At 54.1% G+C, this 18,150-nt stretch overlaps 1 protein-coding gene across 2 annotated transcripts in view; it reads left to right on the plus strand.

The window, feature by feature from the left end:
• The window catches only part of AKNA (AT-hook transcription factor), a 43,550-nt gene that overhangs the window by 7,203 nt on the left and 18,197 nt on the right, over positions 1-18,150 (plus strand). For both annotated transcript variants that reach the window (XM_036261497.1, XM_036261498.1), the window contains exons 3-11: positions 1,321-2,384; positions 4,142-4,216; positions 9,864-10,023; positions 10,772-10,926; positions 13,399-13,458; positions 15,662-15,789; positions 16,200-16,407; positions 17,539-17,690; positions 17,793-17,972. In XM_036261497.1, the coding sequence (XP_036117390.1) occupies positions 1,321-2,384; positions 4,142-4,216; positions 9,864-10,023; positions 10,772-10,926; positions 13,399-13,458; positions 15,662-15,789; positions 16,200-16,407; positions 17,539-17,690; positions 17,793-17,972 (2,182 nt within the window). The remainder of the gene's footprint in view (positions 1-1,320; positions 2,385-4,141; positions 4,217-9,863; positions 10,024-10,771; positions 10,927-13,398; positions 13,459-15,661; positions 15,790-16,199; positions 16,408-17,538; positions 17,691-17,792; positions 17,973-18,150) is intronic.

Here is an 18,150-nt window from a genome sequence, read left to right on the forward strand (position 1 = left end):
TGATACAAGGTTTATGTCAAAGGTCCATCTGCCCAGAGCAGAGTCTACACCTGGCAGTATACAGACTGTGTCTCATGAAGCATTGGCTCTATCCCAAAGGCTTACATAGGATCTAGAACAGAGTAGGTGCTCAATAAACACCAACTGCATGGATGATGCATAGATGAATGGATGAATGGGTGGGTAGGTAATGGATGGGTGAGTGGATGGATAGGTAGATGGATAGATGGGTGAATGGGTGATGGGTGGGTGAATGGATACATGGATATTTCTTGAGCACCTACTATGTAATAATTACAACTGTGCATTTTCTGGGAGCTTTGCATAACTTATTGTCCTCCCTCCCTCCCTCCCTTTCCTTCTTTCTATTCAATCAACAAGTACTGAGCACCTACTCTGCAAATACAATAGTGAATAAACACAGGGTATCCTCCTACTCATGGGACTCACAGTGTAGTGAGGGAAGATATTAATGATACAATCACATAAATTAGTGGAAAACTGCAGCTGTGTTTCAAAGTAAAGGTATTCAGTCTTGTGGAAACTTATTAAGGGGGAATTTGACCTAGTTAGGGAGATGTGAGAAGACGTCCTTGGTGAGGTCAAGGTTGAGCTAATGCCTGAAGGACAGATAGGAGTTAACTAGGCCAAGGGAGGGAAAGAGGACCCTGGCAGAGGGACCATCATGTGCAGAGGCCCTGTGGTGGGAGAGGATGTAGCTTGACTAGAGCAGCAATAGCCTGAGGGGAACCCTGGAGAGAGGGAGATAGACCAGGAGAGCTAATGGCGGCCAGAGGCAGGGACCTCAGGACCCTATTAAAGGTTCAACTCTGTCCTGAGCAGGTACTGATGAGTCTGCAGATGAGGGGTGAGGGTAAGGACTGAGGAGACCATTAGGTGGCCACTGCTGTGCTCCGGGTGAGAAGGGCTGTCTGAGGCAGAGGTGGAGGTGCTGGATGGCAGAGGAGTGGGTGAGTTTGACAGCTGCGCAGGAGGTGATGGTGACAGACAGGATCGTGGTGGGGCTGAGGAGGGCAACATGACAAAGATGCCTCCCAGGTCTCTGGCTTGTGCAGCTGCATGGGATGGTGTTGCCGTTAGCGGAGACAGGAAGCACTGGGATGGTAACTGGCTCTGAGTGTGGGGGACCTTTCAGACAGCTGGAGGGGGCCAGGTGTGCTCTTGGCCGTGTGGGTGGGGCTTCCAGGGAGCCCTGCCGTCGCCGCATGAGGAGGAAATGAAAGCCCCAGGGGCGGAATGACAGGTAACACTCCACGGTGAGTCCAGACCCGGCGTGTAGGAAATGACCTGTCTTTCCAGAGTTTGAAGCAGAGGATGTGGACAGCCCAGAAAGTTCCAGCTTGTCGCCCAGCTGGCTCCCCCAGCAGGACCCTCAACCGGACATGACTGATGAGGAGCCAGACGAGGCCCTCGGAGAGGACGAGGCCGAGGAAGCTGGAAAGAGCCCCTCTGGGTTGGGGTATGAGACTGGTCTCTGTTCCAAGGACCATGGAAGCACCAGCCCCATGGCTCTGGGATGGGGTCAGACCACAGGCTGGGTGGCCTCTGATAAACAAACCAATGGAGACAAACTTCCAGAACATTCTGAGGTCAACCCAACTGTTGACCTCAGCTCTGCGAGGTCCTGGAGCAGTGGGACTGTGAGCCTCGACCACCCTAGTGACAGCCTTGATTCCACCTGGGAAGGAGAGACTGAGGCCCCCCAGCCTGCTGCCCCCGCAGAGACTTTACCACAGAGCCCCGGCCGCCGCCTCCTAAGTCCAGATGACCCGACTGGAGGAAGCGTTGCTCTGGCAACGCCTGCAGAATTCCAGGACTCCTCAGTGCCCCCAGCCCAGAGCCTCCAGTGCCCTGCAGATAGATGGAGGAGAGAAACGCCCAGTGTCTCCTGCTCTCCGCTGGGGCACCGAGCCTGGAAGCGGACACGGACATCACCTAAGGCGCTCCCTTCGCGATTCACTGGCGCCCTCAGCCCCCCGAGTCCTCCGCCTAGGCCAGCCCGGCCGGACAGGCCGCCCAGGCAGGGAGCCGCTGTGGCTGGTCACTCATCTTCTGAGGCCCCCAAGTACGGCCGGGGGCGGCTGAACTACCCGCTGCCTGATTTCTCCAAGGTGGGACCCCGGGTGAGGTTCCCCAAAGATGAGACTTACCGCCCCCCCAAGGCCAGGAGCCGCAGCAAGCAGCCTCAGGACCCTGTCAGACCACTGATCTACAAGTCACCTGCCGAGATCGTACGGGAGGTGCTGCTGAGCAATGAAGAAGCCTGCTTGGGAAAGGATCCACCCCCTTCCCACCCCGTCACCAGGGTACCCCAAGAATTTCAGACACCCGAACAAGCCACCAAGCTGGTCCATCAGCTCCAGGTAAGCCAGACGCATTTTTATGGGCATGTCGCCAAGGCACCTGCTGCCCGGCTGGGAGGGTCGGAGGGCAGTGGGGATGGGGTGCCTCGGGTTGGGCGGGAGCCTCCTGCTGCTGGAGAGAGTGTTGTACCTGAGCCGTGAGGAGCATCCCAAGCCCTTAGCTCAGGAGGAGCAGTGACTGCCCTCATGCTGCAAGGGTAGTCCCTGTTTGTTTTAACTTCTGCTGTGAAAAAACTGGAAACATATACAAGAGAGAAAATGATGGAGATCAGCCCTCATCCCCATCACCCAGCTTGCACCCTCTACCCATCACCCAGCCCCTGGCAACCATTCTCATCTATTTCCCCACTCACCCTACTGGGTAGTTTTGAAGCAAATGTCAGGCATCAGATCATTTTATTCAAAAATATTTTAGTGTGGACATTGAAAGATAAGGATTCTACCTTAAACCTAACCACAATACCATCATCATGCCTAAAAGGTAACACCAGTCCCTTAATATTATCCACTGTCCGGTCAGGGTTCTGATCTCTCAGTGTGTCTCATAAGTGGCATGTATGTTTCAGTGGCTTCCCGTTAGGGTCCAGACAGCTCGTCTTGTCTTTCAAGCTTCTCACCCCTCCCTTTTTTTTTCTCTTTCTTGTCCTTTCCTTTCTTTCTTGTTTTCCAGATTTCTTTCCTCCTTGTAACTTCTTTGTTAGGAAACCAGTTCTGTCCCGTAGAGTCTCCCACAGTCGGGACCCGCTGACACCCCACGATGTCTCTTCCTCTGTCCTGTTGTCCTGCGTATTGTCCATTTAGAGCTAGAGGCTTTTTCGGGTTGCAGCCCCTGTTCCCCGCCCCCTCCAGACCATGAGCACCACACAGGGAGAGTTTAGGCAAGAGCACATCGCGGGTGGTCTGCTCAGGGGATGCTGCTGTCCTCTCGGCTGCGAGGTGGGCGCTCCTGATGGCCATCGCCTTGACCGGGCCTCCGCTTGGGGTGACACATGGCAGTAGCCTCATATCTTTCCGTCTGCATGTATTTGATGGACATTTCTGATCAATTAAAACTTCCCCTCATCGACTGGTTCCCATGGCCTTGTTCACATGGGAAAGACTGGAGACACGCTTGCTTCTGTCCTAATGGCCAGTTTTCAGAACAGCACGTCCCTTCCCTGGCACCCTTCAAGGGGACTGGTGACATTTGTTTTTGTTTTTGCTCCCCCACCCCCACCCCCACGAGTGACGTGTTTTCATGAAGCTCTTCCGTTTTGTTTAAGGCAAGTAGTGACTCTGAGTCGATGCAGCTGTCATTTTCAAGTTCTCTGTTTTCCTCCCGAGGGGACCCTTGACCATTCATTCAGCCATTAAATACACGTATTGAGCACATACTGCTTCAGGGGCGAGCGGGGGCCGGGGAAGACAGATGGGGGCCTCGCCCTGAGCCCACGGACAGGCAGGGAGGCTGGACCTGAGTAGCTGCCATCCTGTGACGGGGTCGTGTCAGGCGTCAAGGTGAAGCAGCCCAGGGCCCTCCGACTCACTGTGGGGACAGAGGAAGGGCTGTGGCTGAGTTGTCTTGCTGCCTCTGACACCCCGGAATTTGGCCATGGGGGTTTGCCTTACACGTGAGCCTGAAAGGGGCTCTCAGATCCCAACACTGAGCTTTTTCACATTGAGAAATCCCAGAAGCCCCTTTTGGAGGAGGGTTCCTGGTGAGGGGCCTCACGGCGCGGAGCCTGGGTGCGTGACCGTCTGCCGTCTCTCCCCTGCAGGAGGACTACCACAAGCTCCTCACCAAGTATGCTGAGGCTGAGAACACCATCGACCAGCTGCGCCTGGGCGCCAAGGTACCTGGCTGGGGTGGGGTGGGGTGTGGGCCCCTGGTGATGACACTTCCCAGTCTTCCGGAGGGGCCTCTCCTCCTCCTCCTGAGACCTGCCTCCTGGGGACCATGGAGCCCAGACCTTCCTTGTTCCACCACAAGGTCACTCCCTCTGTGACTTGGCCAGCGGTCTTCAGGTCCTGTCTCCTTCATCGTTGATGAGCTTTGACGTCCTTGAATCTTAGAATCCAGGGTCCCCAGGGATGTCGCCAGAAGCTCTCTCCTTCTAGATGAGCTCTGGGTTAAGATCACCGGGGCTTGATTCCTGGCCCCGTTATTGATCGGCTGTGTGACCTTCAGGAAGTTGCTTGGGCTCTCTGAATCTCAAGAAAGTAGCACAGAATTTCTTCTTAGCCCCTGGTGTTTGTTTCCTGAGCGTGATCCTTGCTGGACCGTGACTCTGCCTTTCTTCTTCTCCGACACTGACCACAGCCTCTCCCTCCTCCCTGACTGAATGCTGAGTGAGTGCAAGTGTGTGGCAGGGGCATGGAGGGAGCAGTCCATCCACCCTAACGAGCTGCCTGCCATCCTGCCCAGCCCCCACCCCAACTTGGGAGGAGGCTGTGGGACCTTCCCCTTTTCGGGGGTGAGGCAGGAAGTGAGACCTGTGCCAGCCCCTGTGGTTTCCTGTCTTCCCCTCCCCCTCTTGCCCCATCAGGTAGCCGTGGAGGAGGGGGTGGGAGCTGAGGTGCAGAGATGCAGACCCCCCCCCACCTCCTCTCTCAGGACCACCACATGGGCCTGCCCCTGCCATGCTCCAGGACCCCTCCCCGCCACAGGGCTGCCCTCCGCCATCTAGACGTGCCTCTCTGCCCCGTGGGTGAGCAGCCATGATGAGAACACGGAAGGGGCCCTGTCCTAGGAGCAGGTCTCTCTGTCCCCACACCGGCCTCGCACACAGGCCTCCATGGGCACATCTGTAAAAGGGGGGTAAGCAGACCTTCCTCCAGGGAGCGGTGGGCTCCCCCGGTATCGAAGCCTCGGTACAGCTCTGACCTGCTGAGCCAGATTCAGGGCTGGAAGGGGCTGGGTGTTGGGGAGCACAGTGGAGCGGCTGGGTGAGGCATTCCCCCACCCCCAGAGACCGCAGACCCCAAGAAGCTCCTAAGGGAAAGGAGCTGCGACCAGGCCCACTCGGCTCCCTGTCTCGCAGGCTGGGGAACTGGGACCAGCAGGGGCAGAGGCTGCCCAAGGTCATGGGCAGGGGCAGAGGCTCCAGACATGTCCCTCCCTCCTTTCCTTTGGGCCTCTGCTGAGGTAGGAGTGAGCCGGTGTAGGGAAGGCACAGACCTGGAACCTGGCGAGTCCTCCTTCAGAGACAGGGGCTGTTACCATCACCAATAGTGTGGCTATGAAGCTGTTTATAGGTGCTTATGTGCCCGGCTCAGCTCGGGCCCGGCAGGGTGGACACAGTGGGAGCACAGCCGGGGTGCCTCCTCTCATGGGTGCCCCCCAGCCCAGTGGGCACTGGGGTCTCCCTGTACGTGGTCACCTCCGGTGGCTGAGACCCCATCAGGAGGGAAGGTGGGAGAGGCTGGGAAGGGTTCGCGCCAGCTCACCCTCCCACCTTCTGGGAAAAGGCCTGCTTGCCTGTGGCTTCTCCAGAGAAGGGTCAGTGTGCTCCTGGCCCCCAGTGTCACAGCCGCCCCGGCAGGGCTCACCATCCCGACGTGCTGAGGACACGCAGCCAGGTGCAGAAGGGACTCACCCAGTCCAGGCTTCTCGCTCTATCTAGGGCTCAACCCTGCAGGCTTGGGAGGCCCTGGAGGGGCTCTCTGCTCAGAGCCCCTGGCAAGGAGGTAGACGTATTCCTCCTCCTTCGGGCTGAGCTGGCCGGAGTGACCTCCCTGGACCTGCTGCTGAGCCCCTCAGTCTGCTCAGAGTCTCCCGGGGGAGGGCTGGACCCACACGGGAGGGAGCCAGGTGGGGATGTTACCCCGGGCACCCAGGCCGGGCCTGGCCGCAGATGGCCAGCTACAGTGGAGGCCCAGGGGAAGGAGACTGCCCTTTGCTGAGCAGTGAAAAGGTGCCAGGCCCAGACCAAGTGCACCACCAGGGTCACCTCCTTGAATCCTCTTCCCAAGAGGAAACCAAGGCTCAGCCCAGTGGAGTGGTTTGCTCAACATTCCACAGCTGGCAAGGAAGTAAAAGTTGGGGATTAAACGTAGTTCTACCTGATTGAGGGTGCTGTTCCCCATGCTGGGTGAGCCCAGAGTGCATTTACCATGCGGGAAACCAAGGCACAGACAAGTAAAGTAATTTGCCCAAGATCACTCAGTAAGTAGGTGTCAGAGCTGGGGATGGAGCCCAGCAGTCTGGCTCCAAAGCCCACTTTTTTTTTTTTTTTTTTTGTGGTACGTGCCCCTAGCGGGAACCGAACCTGGGACTCTGGTCCGCAGAACCAAACTGGCCGGGGCACAAAGCCCACTTTTAACACCACACCATCTGGAAGAACCAGACTCTAGGTTCTACAGCTGGGGAGGCTGACCAGGAAGTCCCATGGCCTGGCTTGGGAGCATCCCTGGACCCGGCCTGGATGGGGGCAGGGAGCCAGGGGGGTCAGGAGCGATCCCCTGGCTCTGCTCTCTGCACCAGCGTAGGGCCAGAATTTATGGTGATCTCACCCATTCGATGCCCTGTTGCCGCCCCGCAGCCTCTGTCCCCCATCTCAGCTGCCTCTCAGCTGCGGGGGAATCTGGGAGGCTGAGGAGACCAGACGTTACCCCAGAAAGAATAGAGGGTTGGCACGGAACTGCCTTTCCTAAAAGTGTGTGTTCTGATGGCCAGAGCCCCTGGAGGAGGTGGGATGTGGTGGGGGTGGTGGGCAAGAGAGGTTTCTGTGATCAGAGGAATTGGGGAAATATTTCCTATGCTCTCCGCTCCCTCCCCTTCTTCGCCCCATTCATGAAGCCCATTAGCATTTTAAAGGCTGGAAGAAGCCCATCTGTGCAGAGTGCAGTCGGTTATTTAACCCAGTGTTTCCCACACTCACTGATTCACCGGTCCCAGATCAACCCGCCTGGGGGAGCTGGCTCAGCCTGGGGGAGCACCATGGGACACGCTGGCTTAAAAGGGGCACCCTGGAGCCCAGGGGTGGGTCCCAGCTGTGCTCTGGGAGACAGCTCAGTAGCTGCCACAGCCACCCTCAGCTCCCCCTTCCGGGCATCTGCACAAACTTTTGGCCCCTCTGCTTCAAGCTCCTCTGATCCCTGAAACAATGAGGCCTCTGCTGGAAGCTTCTTGTTCCTGTTGCTCCCCAGGCTGGGCTTTGGTGGGCCCCATCGGAGGCTGGGAGAGGGGGAAGTGGGGGAGAGGGGCACACGGAGGGCTGAGCTGCCCCCAGATTTGGGTCACCCTGGGAAGAGAGGGGTGCTGGTGAGCAAGGCCTCACAGTTGTGTCTGAGCAGATGGCTGAGGCGATTATTAAAATCCAGCTTTGTTCTCATTAGAGGCTGGGCCTGAAAGAGGAGGAGGCAGCTGCAGGCAGGCTTGGGGGTGTACGAAAGGGGGGCTGAGTATGCCCAAGTGGCGATGCAGGGCCATTGTCTCTCACTTTGGGGCAGATTTTCCTGCCACAGCCAGCACATAAAGAGCAGCTGAAGCAGGAGAGGCAGCCTGGGGGCAAGGGGACTCTCTCCCCCGGCCCACCCTGAACTGCTCACTCCTGACTTTGGGGAAGCACGGGGCAGTAAGATGAGCTGCCTGACATCTTGATGAGCAGGGCACTGAGGCACCACAGGGAATAGCTCTTCCGGGCACCTGCCTGGGGGGAGGGGGTATGAGCAATGGTGATGACGATGATGGTGATAATGGTGATATTGATGGCGATATGGTAATGATGAGGGGGATTATAGTGATGGTGATGATGGTGATGAATGATGATGGTGATTTTGATGGTAATAATGGTGATGATGATGGTGATGAATGATGATGATGGTGATGATGATGGTGATAATGGTGTAATGGTGATAATGGTGATGATGATGGTGGTGGTGATAATGGTGATGATGGTGACAATGGTGATAATGGTGATATTGATGGTGATATGGTGATGGTGTAATGGTGATCAAGGTGATGAATGATGATGGTGATAATGGTTATGATGGTGATCATGGTAATAGTGGCAATGATGGTGATGATGGTGATGGTGATGGTGGTGATCATGGTGATGATGATGGTGATGAATGATAATGGTGATAATGGTGATGATGAGGGTGATGGTGATCATGATGATGATGATAGTGATAACGGTGATGATGATGGTGATGGTGGTGATCATGATGATGGTGGTGATGATGGTGATAATGGTGATCATGATGATGATGGTGATGATGGTGATAATAGTGATCATGATGGTGATGGTGGTGATCATGATGATGGTGGTGACGATGGTGATAATGGTGATCATGATGATGGTGGTGATGATGGTGATAATGGTGATCATGATGGTGATGATCATGATGATGATGGTGATGATGGTGATAATGGTGATCATGATGGTGATGGTGGTGATCATGATGATGATGATGGTGATGATGGTGGTAATGGTAATGATGGTAATGGTGATCACGGTGGTGATAGTGGTAATAGTGGCAGCGATGGTGATGATGAATGTGAGGGTGGTGGCCGCTGTCTCCTGAGCACTTACTTTGTGCACAGAGAGGTTAGTTAAGTCAGCTGCTCCATGACTCAGGTGGATGTGAATCCAGGCTCTGCAGAGCTCCCATGCTAAGCCAGGGATCAGCAAACTCTCTGCTGAAGGCCAGACAGTGAATATTTTCAGCTTTGTGGACCATGCAGTCTCTATGGTATGACTTGGTTCCACAGTTGTAGCATGAAAGCCACCATGCACAGCACCCAGCAAATGAGCATGTTTGTTCACTAAAACCTTATTCACAACAACAGACTACAGTCTGCCAACCCTGCTCTAAACCACTGTATGGTACATGGGTCGCCTCTAATTTTGAGCTTCAAATGGTCTTCCTGGGCTGCTGCCTGGCTCCAGACCTCTCTTACACACTGGGCTGTTTACCGGGTCAAATCATCCTCAGTGATGACGATCTTCTGCAACTGAGAGTAGTTCATTTAGTTGTTGGTTTACTCATGCACTCAAGCAGCCGTCGACTGCTGATAATATCAATACAATACTTATTAAAAAGTTTGTATTCATAAATATTATAATATTATACTTGATCTATGTTAACTATTATAATACTATTGTGGTTATAGTATACATTATTATAACAATATTATTTTAAAATAATTAACATAAAAAAAAACAACATGGACTTTGGGGTCAAAGCTAGGTTATAATCCCAGCCCAAGGATTTATCTGCTGGGGATTTTTAGTTAGTGACTTCACCTTTCTGAATCTCAGTTTCCACTTCAGTGCCCCTCCTGCCTCCCTTTGGGACTTTCATAAAGAGAGAATGAAATGTGAGCCCTGCACCCAGAGTTTGGTTTTTTTACCCAAGCACTCCACTGAAAAGTAGCATTTATGACTACAGGCATGATTGTTGAGTGCCTAAGTGATGGTGTGAATGCGTTAGGGCCTTTTGGGTGGGTTTGTCCCAATCCTGACTTGGCTCTGCCTGTGCCTCTCTCCCGAACAGGTGAACCTGTACTCAGACCCACCCAAGCCCAGCCACAGCCTCCATACAGGGGTGTTGCCCCAGGGGACCAAGGTCTTATCCTTCACCATCCCGCAGCCCCATTCCGTGGAGCGGTGGCCAGCAGGGCCTGCTGCGGCCCCACAGGTCTTGGAGGCCTCGGGTGAGTCTGGGAGAAGAGACATGGCTGGAGGGCTCGTAATTCTGCTCTGGGGGCACTTGGTTCACCCCAGGGTGACACTGGCTTCAGGCCAGGGGAGGGAGGAATGTGAGGCCCCTCTTGGGGCCCTTTGCCTTGAAGAGGTCACATGGAGATGTGGAAAGTGTCCCCCCAGAGCAGCCTGGGGCATGCCCTCACTCTGCCACTTAGCAGCGGGGGGATCTTGGGTGAGTTGCATGACAAAGAGCATTGTCGCTGGAGCCCATATGGGGGCCAGGCCTTGTGCTCAGCCTTGACACGCGTGATCCCAGTGAATCCCCAGCTAATTTCCATGGCTGGGTACGTGCTGGTGTGACCCACTGACAGTTAAAGAGACCAGCGCTCGGAGACTTGAGCACGTGCTGAAGGTCACACTGCCTCATGGGGGCGGCTGGGATGGAACCCGCTGCTTTCTGAGTTAGAGCCCACACTATTGACTGGGAGCCTCCAGGCCTGGCTGTGCTCCAGCCGTGTGATGGGGCAGATCCAGGCCTTTTCTCTCCTGTAAATGGGGACAGCACGGCCCCGCCTAATTCTATGGGCCTCTGTGAAGATGGAGTGACTGGGAGATGACTGAGCTGTAACTTGATGATGGAGGCCGTGGTGTTGCGGTGTGGCTCAGTGGCTCAGGGGCTCAGTGGCTCAGGGGCTCAGTGGTTCAGCCCCAGGAGGACTGTTTTTGGCTCCAGTGTTCAGTGGTTGTGTATTCCAGGGTGGTCGTCAGCTGGAGGAGACCCAAGCCCCCCCTCGCCCTCCAGTGCGCCCACCCAGGGGTGTCTTCCGGAGAACTCAGGCACCGCAAAGGACCAGCTCTCAGCAGAACGGACCCAGGCGCTGGCTTCCCAGGCCAGCCAGTTCCTGGCCAAGGTGAGTGGAACCCCAGCTTTGCCAGCTGGGACACACGTCACCTGGAGAAAGCAGAGCCTCTGCCTGCCTAGATGAAAGGCTCTCTGTGCGGCTCACCTGTCCCACCTGTCCCTCCCCTGCCAGAGTTAACTTGATCATGTCAAATACAGGAGCCTCTCCCCTGGTTTCAGAGGCCGTGTGGCTCCAGCCTCCTCCTTGTCACCCAGTGCTTGGGTTAACTCCCTTTTGGGCATTGCATCTCATCAAACTCTCTCCTGTTGTGCTTGGAAATGTCTCCTGGTTCACCCCTGGGGACACTCTCAGCTCCCAGGATTTTGGGCCTTCCCTCTTCAGGATAATTTACCCCAATTCTTCATTTCATTGCAGAAACCAATTCTCAGTCACCTCTTAAAGGACCTTTATATTTTCATCGATCAGTCCCAATAGCGGCGAGTTGTTTGCAGGTCTGTTTATAGGTACACCCTTGGCCTCGCTCCAATCGTGGCTTAGAAAGTACATGCGTTATAGCCACACTCTACAAACGGAAGTGAGGAAACGGGGGCAGGGGGGAAGTAAGGGTAGAACAAAAATAAAATGAACTTCGGGTGAAGTGAGTAAACAAAGTATTCTGTTGGACTCTGGACACTGCCAGATTTGTGTTTGGCTTTGAGCTTCCTAGTTGTCAATGCAAAAAGGGAAATGAAATAGTGACATACATCACCATGTTCAGAAGACGAATTCTTTCAGAGTAACACCAGCATTCTTTTTTTTTTTGTAACAGTTTTATTGAGGTATAATTTACTCATTTAAAATGAATGCTTCAGTGAGTTTTACCATTCACAGCCATTCACCACCACCACAATCCATTTGAGAACATTTTCATCATCCAATAAGGAACTTCCTTCCCGTAAAGTAGTCCCGCCCCATTCCCCTCCCCCACCCCCAGGTGGCTGCTCGTCTGCTTTCTCTCTCTGTGGGTTCGCCTATCTGGACATTTCATAGAATGGTTGTCTTTTTGTTTCTGGCTTCTTTCACTTAGCATAATGTTTTCAGGCTCATCCCTGTTGTAATAACACGAATGTCACCACCATTCTGGGTCCTGTAACTGGAGAGGTGTGTCCCCTTGTCCTGTGTATTGTAGAGTGAGGCAATCTGGGTCCTGTAACTGGAGAGGTGTGTCCCCTTGTCCTGTGTATTGTAAAGTGAGGCAATCTGGGTCCTGTAACTGGAGAGGTATGTCCCCTTGTCCTGTGTGCTGTAAAGTGAAGCAGAGCCCAGGTCATCACACCTATCAGGAGCTGACCCCTGATGACCCAGAGCTGTACCCTCTGACACAGGAGCCACTGATCACGTGGCTGTTGAGCATTTGACTTATGGCCAGTCCAACTGAGGGATCCTGAAAGTGGACACACACGCTGGGTTTCAAGGACTCAGTGTGACAAAAAGAATAGAAAATACCTCACTGATCATTTCTTATATTGATTACATGTTGAAATAATATTTGAGGTTTATAAAACATATTACTCAAATTAATTCACCTGTCTCTCTATTTTTACTATGGCTACTAGAAAATTTGAAATTAGATATGTAGCTTTCATGACATTTTTATTTTGTTATGTAGATTTTATAATATAATTATATACATTTCCATGTTACTTTTCAACACTGATCTACATAGAGCTTTCCCAGAAATGATCCTCAAATCATCGTTTGCCTTTTTTCCTAATGGAAATATTTGTTGTAAAGGCAGTAGGTGCAGACCCTCGCACGGTACACAGGTGTGTTCAGTGAAAAGTTTCTCCCACCTTGCCATCTGTTCCATGCAAAAACGTTCAACACACGCATCTACAGAAATGGTCACTAAGTATAGGGCACCTTGACTTTTTTAATGTCCCAAATTTGAATATTTATTTCTGGGTAGGCAATTAATTCACTTTGTTCAAAGTTTGAAGAAACTTTGAGTGTAGAACACCTCCTTCTGCCACCCAGTTCTCCCAGAAGCAGTTCATGTTTGGGTCTGCTTCCTTCTAGAGACAGTTTACTATACACAAGCAACTGTATTTATATGTTTTGTTTTTTGCTCTCCACATATATTACACAGATGGTTGCGCACGGCAAACAGCGCCCTGGTCTTGGAGGCATGCATACAGCAGAACACACACGCGTGCCAGCCTCCTCTTGCTGTCTGCGCACTGGCCCACAGATAGGCACTTACACTGCCTCCCCCGCCCGCCCCTGCTGCGGCAAACACCCGGCCTCCTGTGTGTTTGCTGTCGATAACTTCCTGGAGGCTCCCCTTTAATTTTCCCGAGGCTGAGGTCAGTGATGAAGTCAGTTCCTGGCACATGCCTCTCCGTGCTTGGCAGGAACCCACACCCCGAGGCGGGACCCAGCTCCTCGTGACGGAGCGTGAATGTGGCTGAGCGTGGAGTCTGAAGGACTCATCTTCCAGGGTCTGGGTTCATGGAACGTGTTTCCTTCTCCAATGTCCAGGTGGAGTCCTTTGGGGGCCTGATGCAGGCAGGACGGCTGACGCCCCAGGATCAACTCAAGGTACTGCCCACTTCCGGAGATGCCCGTAGAGCCGCCAGATAACTGCTCTGTCTCCCGCCTCGGAGCCCTGCAGCCTCATTTGCTGCAAGATGGGCTAGCGAATCCCAGACAGTGTCTCCTTTTAGAAGAAGCAGCCTCTGCTTAGCTTCGCATGATCATGATCATTAGATTCCAATAGTTACCACTTATTAAGCAATGATGGTGGTGTGCCAGGTACCATGGGAAGCTTTTAAAGTACATTATTTCCTTTTATCGTCATAGAAACCCAGCCAGGCAGTTACAGTCATCACCCCCATTTAACAGGGGGAACTGAATCCTGGACGGGTCACTCAAAGGCCACACAGCTAATAGGAGCAGAGCCTGGACCCCAGCCTGTGATCCCCAAGCCCAGGGTCATAATCACTGCCCTGCATGGCTTCCCCCCAGTCATCCCACCCTCAGCAACCAGAGAGAGGCCTGTTCCTTTTTATTGTATTTATCCGCACCCGAGGACATTTTTCTATTTTTTGTTCAGATAGAGTGGGAGGGAGAGAGAGGAAGAGAGAGAGAGAGAAACATCGATGTAAAAGGGACACATCGAGTGGCTGCCACCCACACGACCAACCAGGGCCGGGGACAAACTGCAACCGAGGTACATGCCCCCAGCGGGAACCGAACCCAGGTCTCTCCGGACCGCAGGCGGACGCTCTAACCGCTGAGCCAAACCGGCCAGGGCACTTTTTATTTTCTTTATTATAATAGCAATTGCCAAAAAAATGAAAACAAGCAGGACGAAATGGGCAACGCCCCTGTCTAACCATTACTGGCTTACTTCCTTTTGGACTTCTGCATTTCTAGGTAACTATCATCATATATAAAATTCAGGTTCCTGCTGCATCAACCAGGTCCCAAAGGGGCAGGTGGACCGCTCACAGCTAGGCTGGGGGTGTCAATGAAGGAGCAGTTAGCAGGGGTGAGGCAGCGTCAGCGGCCTGACCAGCAACAGGGAAGCCCAGTGACTAGCACCTGCCCGGAGCCATTCACTCCTGGGTCTCTCTCCTCTTGCCCTGCGACCTCTCATAGGTGCCCCCCGCTGGACAGACCCCACTGGAAGCCAGCATGTAGGGAGCCCCGTTGACGCTGAAGGCACAGAACAGGGTGGGGAGAGAGAGGGCCCAGACAGACAGCTGCAAACACCTGCTTTATAGACAGTACAGTGGTATGAGCATTCCCCTCTGTTACTGGGTAGACGTCACATGCGTTTACCAATTACAAATGTGACATGTATGATGCTATCTCACTGAGGGGATGATCAAGGACCTGAAAATCAAAACCATTCAGTTTCTTCGCCTCTATCCTAATTCCTTCATATCTAGGGAGGTTGGGAGCTGTTAGAAGACCAAGTCTGACTGGGGACAGCGGGAGCTGGGCGCCAGGTTCCTTGGCCTCAGTCTGTCGTCAGCATAGAGGGAGTGGGATGGGATGACAGTACGATCCCACCTCCTGGAGGTCAGCCATGTGTTAGCTATGATCACACATATGTGGGCCGAGTGTAATCGTTAGGCCCATGAGCTCTGGAGCCAGAGAGCCTGGGCTCACATCCCGCTCTACAATGTGCTCACTCACTGTGTGACCATCACCAACTTAGGTAACCTCTCTGTGCCTGTTTTCTCCTCTTTAACTGAAGGTGATAGTGTACCCCACTTACCAGGGTTATGTTGGGGTTAAGTAGAGAATGTGACGTGCTTTAACACGGAGCCTCGGTGCTCAGTGACGTTACTGACCGTTTTCAGCACTGTGGTGGTGATAACATCATCCATCATGACAGTCTGTAAGGATCTGGGGAAGAGTAACTGAGGTTCCAAAACCCACGGTGTCGCCAATCGAGAATGAAGACCCCTGGGCTCTCAAGTACTTGGTCCTATTTGACTGCAACTGTCACGGAACATTGTGGTTCTTGTCGTTCTACCCAGGAAGGACTGGTGCCCGGGGAGCTGGGGCTGGGGCTCCACGCTGTGCCTCTGTCGCGCAGTCTATGGCCGAGAGCTCGACCGGGCCAGCAGGCTCCAGAGGCCCCAGCATCCCAGGGACTTGGGCCCGGAGGCCTCCGCAGACCCAGGCTGCGGCCCGTGGTCCTTCCATGGGCTGTCTTGCTCGCTGTGTCTGCAGGGATGGAGTTCACAGGGGCTGGGCACTCAGGTCTCCCTCCCTGGTACGATTTCAGGGCTTCCAGTGGCTGAAGGCTGCCCACTCGGCCCTGGAGGAAGAATACCTGAAGGCCTGCAGGGAGCAGCCCCGGGCTCAGCAGCTTGCCGGCTCCAAGGGGACACCTGGGAAATTTGATCCTGGCAGGTACTGCTGGGGAGGGAGGCCTGGGGGGACAGATGGGGCAGGCCCCCTTCCATGGTCACCGGGGGGGCACACTTCAGCCTCATAATGTGTACACTGGGGGAACAGGGAGAAGTCCTATGCTAATTAGCCAGATGTACAAGTGGGTGGATATCGAAGGCTGAGATGTGTGTCTGGACTCACTGCAGTGAGAAGTGAACTGAACCCTCTCTTTGGAGAACGGGGAAACTGAGGCCAGAGGGGGCAGGAATTTAGTCAAGGCCCCATAGCCTGCTGGTGGCAGAGGGGGACTCGGGCTGAGGCCTCCTGTGTCCCAGGGGAATAGACCCTCCGGGGTCTGCTCTGCGCAGAGCCTCCCAGACATGCCTGATGTGGCTGCCCCCCAGTCCCCAGCGCTGGTGTCTCCATTCCAGGGAGCTGGAGGCGGAGATATTCCAGCTGGGGATTCGCCTGGAAGAGCTGAGGGACCACATGGAACAGAACCAGCCAAAGCCTGAGCCAGCCGGGTCAGACCCACCTCTGGACAACCCCCCGGCCACGCCCTCTTCCCACCGGCCAACATGCTTGCCCTCTCCCTCGGGACAAGCACACACACCAGCCGTCCAGACCCTCCGCCTGGAGGTATCTGCCCCGTCCTGTTGATCTGTTCCTTCCTTCCTTCCTTCCTTCCCTCATTGATCGACTTCAGTACCACACATGACGTTTGCACCATCTGCCAGGGCCCATGACACATGGTGGGAATTCACTGGGAATCAAAAAATAGGTGGCTCTACCCTCATGGAGTTTTTTTGTCTAGTTGAATTAATTAGAGTTATTTAATTATATTTTTGATCCGTGCTCTGGAAGAGAATTATGGGGTTCTAGGAGAGTAGATAACAGAGTAATGTAAGTGAGTTTGGGTGGTCAGATAAATTCTTCTTGAGGAAGTAATGTTTAAATGAAATCAGAGAATAGGACTTACCAGGTGCAGAAGAGAAGCTGTCCAGTGGGGAAACAGCCTGTGCAAAGGGCCTGTGCTAGAGAACGGAACGTGAAGGGGCATTTGTCTGAGAGAAGGGGCTGGGGAGGCAGGCAGGGGCTCCATGAGGTCGGGGCTAGTGGCTCACACCAAGCACTTGGTCTTAAACTACTAGGTTTTCCACAGGGGCTGGTGGAGAGCTGGGCACTGGTAGAATATCCGTGCCGCTGACATCTTGGGGCCCAGAGGTGTCAGGGAAGTTCTCACATTGTGCTGTGCCCTAGAAGGCAGGAAAGCTGTACCAGGCACTGTCGCATGTACTTCCTGGCAAAAGCCAAGTGCGTGAGGGGCTTCCACGCTCCCGCGGTGAAGGGGTGTTGAGGGGCTGGATGTCCATACCGGAATGGAGAGGGGTCAGGAGAGATGCTTCTGACAAGAAATCTGGGTTGAAATCTTAGCTCTGCCTCTCACTTCTGTGTGACTTCGAGCAAATCGTTTGTGCCTCAGTTACATGTCTGTAAAATGGGTCACAATAACCGTATGTATGTAGCAGTGGGATTGTTGTGAAGTGATATCCATACAGTGTCTGGCATGTAGTAGGTGCTCAATGAATGGTAGTTAGTATTGAGAATCATCCACTCCAGTCCCTACATTTTGCACGTGCAGAAAAATGGTGGTGGAGTTGGTGAGTCGAACCTATTTTTTACTCTTCAACACCCAGCGTGAGGTAGGTCCTTAAAAAGTAGTGTTTAGTTATCTGTTGAATCTCTGTTCCTCCTCCTTCCTGGCCCCAGCCCAAGGCTACCAGCACTGACCCCAGCGCATTGCATGTGAACATGGAGGTGAGCCCTGGCGGTGAGGTGGGGGACGGGCCGCTGGGCCTCCCAGCCCCGCTCAGGCACAAGGAGCATCAGGCTGAGCAAGACTTCCAGGGGCTCCTGGAGCGGTGAGTACCCACTGGGAGGGAGTGGGGTGTCGGGCCCAATGGCTGGACCTTGGCTGTCCCTGCTGGGCCAAGGTCATGCCGGCTCTGTGTGTCCTTCTGCAGGTACCTGAGTGTGAAGTCCCTCCCAGAAGCCATGAGGATGGAGGAGGAGGGGGCGGAGGAGGAGGGCAGGGCCCTGGAAGTGGATGGGTCAGCTCCGGCTCCAGAGAAAGCACCGACCAAGCGGCTTCCCTCAAGGCAGCTCCGGGTGCAGGCTGAGAGAAGTCACGGGACCCCCCTCGAGTATGTCCGCCCGCCTCCCCTGCTCGCCCCCTATCAGTTCTGCAACGACGAGGGTGGCAGTTGTCTCAGTGAGCTGGCCTGCTCTCCGCAGTCCACACACGGCCTTCCTGACCGATAGCGTCCCTCCAGCCTGTGCAGCGGATGCTACTGACATCCCTTGCCGTGACTGGCTGGTGGG

This window comes from Molossus molossus, unplaced genomic scaffold (genome assembly GCF_014108415.1).
Source record: "Molossus molossus isolate mMolMol1 unplaced genomic scaffold, mMolMol1.p scaffold_m16_p_14, whole genome shotgun sequence".
Taxonomy (NCBI): Eukaryota; Metazoa; Chordata; class Mammalia; order Chiroptera; family Molossidae; genus Molossus; species Molossus molossus.